Source organism: Mustelus asterias, chromosome 5 (assembly GCF_964213995.1).
Source record: "Mustelus asterias chromosome 5, sMusAst1.hap1.1, whole genome shotgun sequence".
NCBI lineage: Eukaryota > Metazoa > Chordata > Chondrichthyes > Carcharhiniformes > Triakidae > Mustelus > Mustelus asterias.
The window spans coordinates 78,633,340-78,646,152 of NC_135805.1; the positions used below are offsets into that span (position 1 = coordinate 78,633,340).

The following is a 12,813-nucleotide window of genomic DNA, read 5'->3' on the forward strand; positions in this document are numbered from 1 at the left end:
CACCTCCTTCTGTAGCATAAATTGTTATTCTATAGATGGGTCATTTAGACCCGAAACATTAACTGGGCGCGATGTTACAACCTTGTCCCACCTGACTTTCAGTGAGGTGAGGTGGTAGGATTGCGTGAGAGGCAAAAATCGGGTTCGCGCTCGGTTTTTCACCTCCCCTGATTGTACTGGCACTGTTTTGCCGGTGAAATCAACTTCACGCCCAGAAAAATTTAAAGTTATTAACGAGTCCTGGATGCTATTTTTATGGCTCACTTATCTTTACCAGCCGACATTCTCCCCAGCGAGAATCACTTATGGTCCCTACCAGCGGGGATCAGACATGATGGTCCTGTCGAGGGGATCGGAGGCTATTGAAGCTCTCAGGTGATTGGGGTCAGGGCTGAACAGTGCCCATGGGGCAGTGCCAGCCAGGCAGTGCCCACTATAACTGTGCCAGGACAGTGTCAGGGGAGCAGAGCCAGAGTGAGGGCAGAGCCAGAGAAGGGTGAGGCTATGGTGGAGAGATGGGGAGATAAGGGAGGCGCTCTGCAGGGGTGGGCTGGAGGGAACTCTGCTAAGGGGGGATCAGTGGTGGGGTGGGGGGGGGGGGGTGGCGGGAGGAAGGGAACTCTGCCAGGGGGCAATTGGCGTGGTGCGAGGGAACACTGCAGGGGTACTGATCTGCGGGGTGTCCCAATGTCTGTGGGGGGGATCTTAATGTCCATAGGGTGTGTGGGGTGGGGGGGGCGGGGAACGGCAGGCGATCTCCCAGTATACTGGGAGATCAGGGTGCCTGCACAATGGCACCCCTAGAGTTCAGCAGCCAGCATCCCTAGCAAACCTAGGCTCCACCCCACCCCCCCCCCCCCAAACTAGTGAGAATCGCATCCTGCTACTTTTATTGCACTGAATCCCATAAGATAGCATTTTCAAAATTGCCTAAAAAATGAGTCTGAAACTCTACCATTTCCTCGCTCATTCAGCATTTAGAATTTGTTTTGTATAATTCCGCCCACTTTTTCTTTCCACAAATGATGCCAGACCTGCTGAGTTTATTCAGCATTTCCTGTTTTTATGATAGTATAAACTGATTTTTTGAAATTTGGCAATTTTGATGAGTACGAGACAAAACGCTTTGGCAACATGTCTCTCCTTTTGACAATATTAAAGTGCAGTGAATGGCAAAATGTTTCAGGTCAATTTCTTCAATAAACAATTTCTTAATCTGATTAAATTGTGTTGGGAATCAGTAGTATTGTGAAATTACAGTTTGGCAATATTAGAAGAGGAGTATTTAATTCATCTCTCAAAAATTCCGGTGTCTGCTTTTTTAATGGGGTGTTAATTTAAATGGGCTAATGCATCTTTGTTATTGGACAGAGGAATATCAATTGGAAATATTTATCTATCTATGTTGCCAACAGTAATTTAATATTTATAATATGTAGAGATTAGGCAAGAACTTGCAGATATGTGTGTATGTTCGGCTTGCATGTACCACTATATCATTAAATGACAACTTAGGTGTTGAATCATTTTTATCCACAAATTGTAATGTAGTTTTAACATAGTGGTGAAGTTTTGTGCAATTAATTAAGAACAGCAGTTTAACCAGTTGCTACTGTGAAAAGGATATAAAAAAGACAGGGTTCAGAGAAGAGCAATAGATCTGCTTATGGAATTTGATCTCTAAGTTACGAAGATATATTCAAAATTCAATCTGTTTTAAGTAGTGGCAAAAAGGTTATAAGAGGACATGATCCAGGTGTTTAAAACCGTGGCAGACACGGATAATGTAAGCAAAGACTGGAATTTGACAGTTGAAATTACAGTTACTTGCCATTAGCAACTCGTGACCACATGATACTGGATTAGAACTCGCATATCTTGTTGCTAGCAGCAACTCAAGTGTTAGACCATTGAATGTTTCCAGCATTGGATTTTTTCGAAAACCCAGTGGAAGAACACAAAGAGTCTCAGTCTAGGAAGAGTTCAGCTCGCATATTGCACAGACAGTGCTTGTTTTATTGGGAAAATTGTAAGAGGATAACAGATTAATCATGAAAGATCAGTAACAGTGTGGTCTTTTACATTACATTCGTCCCTAAATCACACGGCACTAATCTTAATAATTCATCTTTGTTTAAGGATAGTGTTGCATAATACAGGTTACGATTTATAAGTCTGTCAGAAATGAATAATCTTCCAAAAATTTATGTGTATAGATCCTGATGAATAATTTCCTGGTTTTTCATTGAATTGTCATGCGGGGTGATGTCCATGGATGAGATTGGCATTTGAATGGGAATTGTACTGGTCCAGAATATAATAAGGGGATGGAGACAATTTATAGAATTAACAAAAACAAATAGGGCTGAATTTTCATCCTCGAGGCAGGTGACAGGAGTCAGGAAAATTCCTGGCTCAGCTCACGCACCTCAGGAGCAAGTGCCCAGCATTGTGGAGGATCGAGTGTGGGCTGCAATTGAGACAGCCAACAGAGGAAAAGGTTCAGAGTCAGCCACACGGCTGTTTGGTGTGGAGGCAGGCTGTTTAAAAGGCCAGCTCTGTGCTGTGGGACTTCATCCCAGTTATAGTAAAAACAGAAAGGGCGTTTGGCCCTCACCCCTCACATTCCGTTATCCCCCACAAATTCCCTATACTTCACATTTATATTTCCTTATTCCAGGCTCAACCATTTCATTTGGCCCAAAACTGCACTCAATAATTTTAACTACGATCTTACGAAGGTTTCAACTTGGATACTGTGTACATCTCACCGTATGCCCAACATTTATTATCTTATATTTCTGAGCTTATCCACTTCAAGTGCTGGTTTTAAAGTATTATGAATTTGAACCCCTAAACTCTCCATTCCTCCAAATCTTGCCGCCAACTTGCTTCCATTCAGTGTATGATTATTAGTTTTATCTTTTTTACCCTAATGTGCTACCTTGAAATTGGTCACATTGAATTCCATTGATTTGGTTTTTTTAATGCGAACCATCATCTCAGTGATATCCCCGTCCAACTTCCTTTGGTTCTCTGAATTTTATTTTAGACCTTAAGTTTTATCGTCATTCAAAAATGTTGACAAAATTTTGAAGGAGCCTCCTGGACTATATCCAACAGTTTGACATCCACAGTTAAACATAGAAACATAGAAACTAGAAGCAGGAGTAGGCCATTCTGCCCTTCAACCCTGCCCCGCCAATCATTTTGATCATGGCTGATTATTGAATTCAATATCCTGATCCCTCCTTCCCCTCATATCCTTTGATCCCTTTAGCCCCAAGAGCTATATCTAATTTCTTCTTGAAATCAGACAACATTTTGGCCTCAACTACATTATGTTGTAGTGAATTCCCCACATTCACCACCCTCTGGGTGAAGAAATTTCTCCTCACCTCAATTCTAAAAGGTTTACCCCTTATCCTCAAACTATGACCCCTAGTTCTGAACTCACCCACCATTGGGAACATTCTTTCTGAATCTACCCTGTCTAACCCTGTTAGAATTTTATAATTTTCTATGAGATCCCCTCTCACTCTTATAAATTCCAGTGAATAAAATACCAACCGACTTAGTCTTTCCTCATATGACTGACCTGCCATCCCAGGGATCAGCCTAGTAAACTTTCACCGTACTCCCTCTATAGCAAGGACATCCTTCCTCAGATAAGGACACGGAAACTGCACACAATATTCCAGATGTGGCTTCACCAATGCCCTGTATAGTTGTAGCAAAACATCCCTATCCCTACACTCAAATCCTCTCACTATGAAGGCCAACATACCATTTGTCTTCTTTACTGTCCCGCTTACTTTCAGCGACTGATGCACAAGGACTCCAAGGTCTTGTTGAGTGTCCACCTCTCTCAATTTACACTTATTCAAGTAATAATCTGCCTTCCTATTATTGCTACCAAAGTGGATAACCACATATTTATCCACATTATACTGCATCTGTCATGCAGATGCCTACACACTCAGCCTGTCCAAATCACGTTGAAGCATTTCTGCATCCTCCTCACAGTTCAGCCTCCCACCTAATTTTGTATCATCTGTAAATTTGGAGATAATACATTCAACGGAGGTGGAATACTGCAGCACACGTTCAAGCACTGACAATACCAACACCTCTACTTTCTCAGAAGACTAAGGAAATTTGGCATGTCAGCTACTACTCTCACCAACCTTTACAGATGCACCATAGAAAGCATTCTTTCTGGTTGTATCATGGCTTGGTATGGCTCCTGCTCTGCCCAAGACCGCAAGGAACTACAAAAGGTTGTGAATGTAGCCCAATGCATCACGCAAACCAGTCTCCCATCCATTGACTCTGTCCACACTTCCTGCTGCCTCGGCAAAGCAGCCAGCATAATTAAGGACCCCACGCACGGCGGACATTCTCTCTTCCACCTTCTTCCTGCGGGAAAAAGATACAAAAGTCTGAGGTCATGTACCAACCGACTCACGAACAGCTTCTTCCCTGCTGCTGTCAGACTTTTGAATGGACTTACCTTGCATTAAGTTGATCTTTCTCTAAACCTTAGCTATGACTTTAACACTACATTCTGCACTCTCTCATTTCCTTTTGGCTGTATAGTGCGCAAGAAACAGTACTTTTCACTGTATGTTAATACATGTGACAATAATAAATCAAATCAAATCAAAACTTGCCCTGAACTCCCATTCTCTGGTTCTTCCTTCCTGCTTCAAACACTTTGGCCTTCCATGTTGATACTAACATGATCATAAAGACATCTGCCCTCCTCAAGTAACTCTGCAAATCCTACAATGCACAACAATGAACTCCAGCTGTTGCAAATCTAATGATTCTTTCACATTGTGAAACATTTTTATCTTTGACATATTGCACATATGGAAACATTGTATTGGTTGGGTTGGTCTTGTTTACTTGCCTTTCACCCTTGATGTTTTTCAGTGAACCACGTAGTGAAGAACACTCCAAACCATTTGCCTGCATGCAATGACTTTCTACATTTGTTGCAATTTTCAATGTCAAATGCACTGTAATATAGGATATTTAGTATGCCATGATCTACATAGCTGCCGATTTTATTTTTCTCTCATGGATTTTTGAAGTTACGTGATATTTTCAATGAAACAAAGTGTGAACAGAAAATATCGCATGAAAGAGAAGTGATCCAACTGTAATTTTTCCACAGTTGGAAGAATAAATATATACACATCTGTCTATGTGTTTATGTGACACAATTAATATGGAAAAACTGATCCTGTTCACATGGAGCTTTCGAATGGTAAATGGCAGGATGATAAATAGATTGCTTAAAGTAATTGTTGAAACTTTCATGATATTTTGACATTTATTTAGATAATTTGAAGGGAATTTTTATTAATGTATACTTTCATGAGTATATTAAAGAAAATTATACATAATTTTGCATTCTGTGATATTATTAATGAACTTAATGTATTTCCCTTCAGTCTACAGTTGCTAATTAAGCAGCTAATTAAGTAATTACAGTAAGTGCTCACTTAAAGTTGTAGCTGCATTCCTAAAAGCTGGAATTGCGGATAGCGAAGAGCATTGTCGGGCAATACAGCAGGATATAGATAGGCTGGAAAATTGGGCAGATGGAGTTTAATCCGGATAAATGCGAAGTGATGCATTTTGGAAGAAATAATGTAGGGAGGAGTTATACAATAAATGGCAGAGTCACCAGGAGTATAGAAACACAGAGGGACCTAGGTGTGCAAGTCCACAAATCCTTGAAGGTGGCAACACAGGTGGAGAAGGTGGTGAAGAAGGCATATGGTATGCTTGCCTTTATAGGACGGGGTATAGAGTATAAAAGCTGGAGTCTGATGATGCAGCTGTATAGAACGCTGGTTAGGCCACATTTGGAGTACTGCGTCCAGTTCTGGTCGCCGCACTACCAGAAGGACGTGGAGGCATTGGAGAGAGTGCAGAGAAGGTTTACCAGGATGTTGCCTGGTATGGAGGGTCTTAGCTATGAGGAGAGATTGGGTAGACTGGGGTTGTTCTCCTTGGAAAGACGGAGAATGAGGGGAGATCTAATAGAGGTATACAAGATTATGAAGGGTATAGATAGGGTGAACAGTGGGAAGCCTTTTCCCAGGTCGGAGGTGACGATCACGAGGGGTCACGGGCTCAAGCTGAGAGGGGCGAAGTATAACTCAGACATCAGAGGGACGTTTTTTACACAGAGGGTGGTGGGGGCCTGGAATGCGCTGCCAAGTAGGGTGGTGGAGGCAGGCACGCTGACATCGTTTAAGACTTACCTGGATAGTCACATGAGCAGCCTGGGAATGGAGGGATACAAACGATTGGTCTAGTTGGACCAAGGAGCGGCACAGGCTTGGAGGGCCGAAGGGCCTGTTTCCTGTGCTGTACTGTTCTTTGTTCTTTGTTCTTTGTTGTTCAAGACTTTAAGCGAATCTTAGGTTTCTAGAGAAATGAATGTTAAAATCAGAATTAAGTTTCTTTGGACATTTCTCATCCAGAAAAGTTGTACCCTACATGTGCAGTACTGTGTATTCCTCGAATAACTTGAAAAATGAAATAAATCACTAAATATATAAGAAAAACTGCATAGTTAGGTATTTTTGGATTTTTCACAGCTGAAAATAAACATTAAAACATTATGGGCAGAATTTTTCCCAGAAATTGTCTGTCATAACGGCGAGAAAACTGGAGTGACCCAGTCTGTTCAGCATGGACCAGACGTCAATCGTCCCACACTGTCATTTTTTGGGAGAGTGGGGAGTTACGTGCCGGTTCTGGGAGGGGCAGTGCCAGAACATGCCAGTGAGCCCGGCTGCAAAGCGCTGGGGTACCGTTTTGAAAGGACGTCCCGATCTCACAGTGCACTGGAAGACTTCCCACCCCAATCATCAGCGGCATCTTTCCCCATCCCCACCCCAACATGGATTGCCAGCATTGAGGCCTTCCCAATGAGTTCCCCTTTCATCACCCCCGACATGCCCTCTTTTATGCCCGACCTCTTCATGACCTCCCTTTCATAGTCCCCCCCATCATAGCCCCCCCGAAATAGCCCCGTTCATGTCTCACCCCTTTCTGACATCCCGTCATAGACCCCCATCAAACCTCCCCATCAAAGCCCCACTTTATGCCCAACCACTTTGTGCCCCCATCATGCTTCGTCCCTTCATGACCCCACTGTCATGCCCTACCCCCACTCCGGCCCCCAATCTCTTGGCACTGCCCAGCCATGTCGCCGACTACCAGGGGCTTCAATAGCCTCCCCCTCTCCCCCCTCCACCTGGTGTGGCCATCACGCCTGATCTCTGCTAGTGGAGAGGAGTAGTGATTTTTGCCGGGTTCTTATCGCGCCCGATGGTCGGAAAATCCCTGCAGTTGGGAGAATCTGGCATCAAACAGTTAAGCATGTTTAAATGCTTCTTTAAATATGCTCATCGGCCTTGTGCCCTTTCTGGGCGAGATCTGGTTTGCGGCTGTAGCAAGGGTCCGCGAAGATTGCAAACCGGTTGGCGCTGGGCTCTAAACCCATTTTTAGGCCCGCACACAATTTTCCCGGATTGGCGCGATCTGCACTAGGCGTGGCGAGGACAGAAAATTCCCCCCTGCTGTCCATTCCCAAATACTTAACATTCCAAAATAAAATAATAAAAGAACTTTAAAAGTATAAAAAATAGTGGGGTGAATTCTCCGGCCTCGCAGTTGCGTGTTTCTCAGTGGGAGGGGGTGGCATGCTGTTCGCTAGCGGTGGAATTCTCTGGTCCTGCTGCCGTCAATGGGATTTCCCATTGATGTCACGCCAGGCCACCGTGAAATCCACGGGACAGGTGCGCACTGCCAGCGGAACCAGAGGATCCCTCCTGTGTGACACTGGCTGGAGATTTCCCTCCACAATATACAGTAAATGTAAATAAATGTTTCAAAAAATCCAGTTTTAGATTGCCTAGGCTCCATCTAGAGGCAGATGTTCATTAGTACAGGAGCAGCTGAAGTCAGAGGATGAAAGCTCGAGGGGCACCACTCCACATTAAGCATGTGTGACCTCTCCTGTTGGTGTTGGGAGGATTTTGCAGCCTGATAGTCAACCTATTGGCTACGTTATGAACGCTCCTTCCTTGACCATCAAGTTCTGGGGAGGGACTCAAACCTAGAGCTTCTGGCTTAGAGGTGCTACCGATTGTGCCACAAGACTTCGAAAAATCTAGGTAGTTAACACTAAATTTGATCATCATCATGACTTGTTTCTCCAAAACCTCAAAACCTTGAAGAAGGTTCTTTATGCTGATATCCACATCTATAACTTCTACTATTGTCATCTCAGTGAATGTTGTCAGATTTGGTCTCTCCCATAGCTAATTGCAATGTGAGGTTCAGAAGGTTATAAATGTGAACAAATCTGACTCAACCCCTCTAAATCTGATCAATTATCTCAAATTTGATTGTTTCTTTTTGGCAGCAATGGAACAATATCACCAGTACTTTTTTGATTCATTCGGATGATGTGAGCTTCATTGGCTAGGCCAGCATTTATTAGCCCTTCCTAATTACCCTTGAGGAGGCGATGGTGAGTTGCCTTCTTTAACCATTGGAGTCCATGTGGTGTAGGCACACCCATGGTGCTGTTAGGGAGGAAGTTCCAAGATTTTGACCCAATGACAGTGAAGGAATGGCGATATATTTCCAAGTTAGGATGGTCGGTGGCTTGAGGGGAACTTCCAGGTGATGCATATGTCTGCTGCCCTTGTCCTTCTAGATGGTAGTGGTCGTAGGTTTGGAAGGTGCTGCCTATGAAGCTGTGATATAAGTAATTGCATAATAGTGCAGGTGAAGGAAAGGAAGCTCGCTTCTGATTTAAATTAGAAGACAACTGACCGTCTTTTGCATTTATTCACAGGTTGAGCCGATTATTCAGAAAGGTCATGAACATTTGGTACATCATATTCTCCTTTATCAGTGTCACAGCATCTTGAATGATAGTGCACTTGAAGTTGGACATGAATGTTACAATTCCAATATGCCTGATGACTTTTTTAATTGTGAAAGTATCATTTTAGCATGGGCAATTGGAGGAAAGGTAGGTCCTTACTACTGTAGTAAGCTCATTTATTTAACTCTAATTACAAATCCTTTAGTTCAGCACAGTAGAGATGACGCACATATTTAAAACGGATTCTTTGCTACCACTGTTTTGGGTCAATTTTACTCAATTGTTTGGAGTCATTAATTTTTATGACATCTTCCAGGGGTTAAAAAACATTATAGATGCAGATTAATAATAGGTTAATTAAAATTCTTTGTTTTGAGTGCAACTTTTTATAATATCACAAACATATAACATTCCTTTTTATACTGTGAACCTAGCATTTCTTGGGTCACGTTTCAGCCCTACAAAGAAGCGGCAAAATCCTTTCCTATCTTTTCTTACTTGTTAAGACATGTTGTCCAGTATAAGCTTTATACCCACACCAAATTTAGCCACATTCACACATTTCAGTAGAAAACACCTTACTCACCATTTATGCTTCATGTGTATATTTCCCTAACAGACATCTACCATCATTAAGTGCAAAAATATTGGGTGGGATTCTCCCCAAAAAAATTCTAAGTGCAAAGTTTGGGTAAAAACTGGAGTAAATCCCACTGGTTTTTTTTTCCAGTGGGATTTTCTAAATGAATCTCCCACACTCTGCAGTGCACAGAGTGCACTAGCGTGAATCTCGCGAGATCAGTGCATGCACTGTAGCCCTGCACTGCCAGCCTCCTGATTGCTGGCTAGCACGATTGCTGGCCAGCCTTGTAGCCTCGTGATCCCGCATCGCTGGACGTGTGACCCCCCCCCACCCCTGATTATTGGCTTCCCGGATGTGTCCGGGCCACCCACCCCCCAGCCCCCCCACCCCCCAGCCCCCCCACCCCCCCCAGCCCCCCCACCCCCCCCAGCCCCCCCACCCCCCCCAGCCCCCCCACCCCCCCCAGCCCCCCCACCCCCCAGCCCCCAGCCCCCCAGCCCCCAGCCCCCCTCCATGCAGCTAATCTCCATCTGCATAATTTATTTAGCTCTGTACCAATTTCCGGCGCAGAGCTGACGGGCTGGAAATCCGGCGGCCGGAGGCGCATGGAGGCTATGACGCCCAATGGGAAGCCCGCTACTTGGCCTCAGCTTGTTTCTCCCAGCCCACTGGCTGCTTTAGCCCCCATTATATTTCTCCTTCATCAAAGTCTAGAATTCTGGCACTGAATCATGAGATATAGCACATCTTTGTGCAACTTCTCCTTTTCTGTTTAACAGTTATGAATACCTCTTAAACTTCATTAGTTTTACTGCTAAGAACATTTGCTCGTTACAATGAGTCTTCCAAACCTCCCTTTCTTTCATCTAAAACATGTGTGGTTAACTGCTTACATTTTGCCATGACATGCCCTGTTAGAGCTGTTCATTGTTGGCTGAACTTTCTTCTATTGACTTCTGTTGCATTTAGAATCTTAGAATCCCTACAGTGCAGAAAGAGGTCATTCAGCCCATCGAGTCTAAACCAACTCTCTGACAGAGCATCTTACCTGTAACTCCACATACTTACCCTGCTAATTCCCTCATCTTAGGACACTAAGTGGGAATTTAGCACAGCCAATCCACCTAACTGGCACATCTTTGGGCTGTGGGAGGAAACCTGGATCACCCGGAGGAAACCCTCGCAGACATGGAGAGAATGTGCAAACTCCACACAGACAGTGACCTAAGGCCGGAGTTGAACCCAGTCCCTGGCGCTGTGAGGCAGCAATGCTAACCACTGTGTCAGCTGATTAGCCGAGCTGACCATGTTGACAGCTCCCTTTTTCATACAAAGGATTCATCACAGCACTGACATTTTAGTAGATCAACCAAGAAACAGTAAAGTATGCACAATTGTCAAAGACACTTATATACTAGGATTTTCATCTTAACATTTTACCAATAAAAGCAGATGAAAGCTAAAATACACACATATAAAACTGCAGATACGTGTAATGTGATTACATGCTTTAATAGCGATATTTCTTTCTTGTTTTTTATTCACTGTTCAAAAACGTAATTAACCCACATCTGGATTCTTAATTAGCAACATGTGCTAGCAATTGATGTATCAGGCAACACTATTGTAAAGCATTGTCAAAATATATTGTACATTTTAAACCTTTTTTTATTAAAGGTTTGCACTTTATCCCCTATCTACACAAATGCAATTGTTTTTTTTGTTCTTTGAACGGATAAGTATCAATATATAAATGTACAAGAACCACATACCATCATCACAGTGCTCTCAATGCACTTTTCAAATTGTTTAAGAGCTTACATTCATCTATGTAAAACCTCACCACAGGAGTAATATTTTAAATCATACATTAGGAATTTTACAATGCAATAGAAATTACTATTAAAACAATATTTCTGAATGAAATTGCCCCAAGCCCTTATGCATATTTGTTAATGCTTTTGACATTTTGGGTTTAGAAATTATTTTTTCAAGTTCATATTACCAGCATTAAGTAACAATTTTACAATTGTTTTTCCTGTAATTATGACAGGGATTTTCCTATCCCCCCGATGTGGGACTTTCACTTGGAACATCGGCCGATCCAGTTTATGTAATGATGGAAGTGCATTATGATAACACAAATTACCAGGAAGGTAAGAGCATTTCCTCCTTTGCATATCTACTAAAAAATAGTTAATAATAGATCAGGTAGATGTTATTAAGTTTCCAATTTCCTGTTTTAATCTTTTCATTTTGCTACAAAACAAAATAGAGACAATTTGTACTTTATGAAATAGGAGTCTGCTCTAAAGTAAAGCACCAAAGGCAAAATTCCAGGAAAATGTTTTGAATTGCTATTGTTTATAATTGCTAGCATTATAAATTATTGGATGTTTGTACATATGGTCAATGTATGTTGTAATTGAGGCTTCAAGCCTTCCAATTTGATATTCACTAATGAGTACCATCAAGCCCTAATTCCACCAGGAGCAAACATTAAAGACAACAAAACAACAATAGAACTAAAAATAGGCTAACCTTTGCATGACTGTCAGCCAATCTAAAGAAACAAATTTGATGTTACTGAATTCAGACTTGAGTGAGATCCAGCTCCAAAGGGATTGAGTCTTGAGCCCTTTGAAGCTTCAGCCAAAGTCTGAACAAATACATGCCACAAAACCATCTATCACTTTCCATTAGACTACCAGTGATCTGGTAGCTAAATTAGCACCAGGCACTCAGATACTCCATATCCCACCATAAACAGCCCATGTCCAAATGCAGCAAGAACTGGACAATATTCAGGCTTGAGCTGACAAGTGCCTAAGAAACATTCGTGACACATAAGTGCCAGGCGGTAACCATTTACAGCAAGAGAGGATCGAACCATCACCCTTTGATGTTCAATGGCATTACCGTCATTGAATCACCCCCAATCAACATCCTGGGGTAATCATTGACCAGAAACTGAACTGAACTGGTCATTATTTCGGCAAAGCGTTTGATAAGGTTCCCCATGGTAAGCTATTGCAGAAAATATGGACACATGGGATTGAGGGTGATTTAGTGGTTTGGATCAGGAATTGGCTAGCTGTAAGAAAACAGAGGGTGGTGGTTGATGGGAAATATTCATCCTGGAGTTCAGTTACTAGTGGTGTACCACAAGGATCTGTTTTGGGGCCACTGCTGTTTGTCATTTTTATTAATGACCTGGATGAGGGCGTAGAAGGATGGATTAGTAAATTTGCGGATGACACTAAAGTTGGTGGAGTTGTAGACAGTGTGGAGGGAAGTGGCAGGT

At 42.7% G+C, this 12,813-nt stretch overlaps 1 protein-coding gene across 2 annotated transcripts in view; it reads left to right on the plus strand.

Moving 5' to 3' along the window:
- Positions 1-12,813, plus strand: part of moxd1 (monooxygenase, DBH-like 1) — a 74,107-nt gene that overhangs the window by 29,066 nt on the left and 32,228 nt on the right. For both annotated transcript variants that reach the window (XM_078213727.1, XM_078213726.1), the window contains exons 5-6: positions 8,894-9,073; positions 11,563-11,665. In XM_078213727.1, the coding sequence (XP_078069853.1) occupies positions 8,894-9,073; positions 11,563-11,665 (283 nt within the window). The remainder of the gene's footprint in view (positions 1-8,893; positions 9,074-11,562; positions 11,666-12,813) is intronic.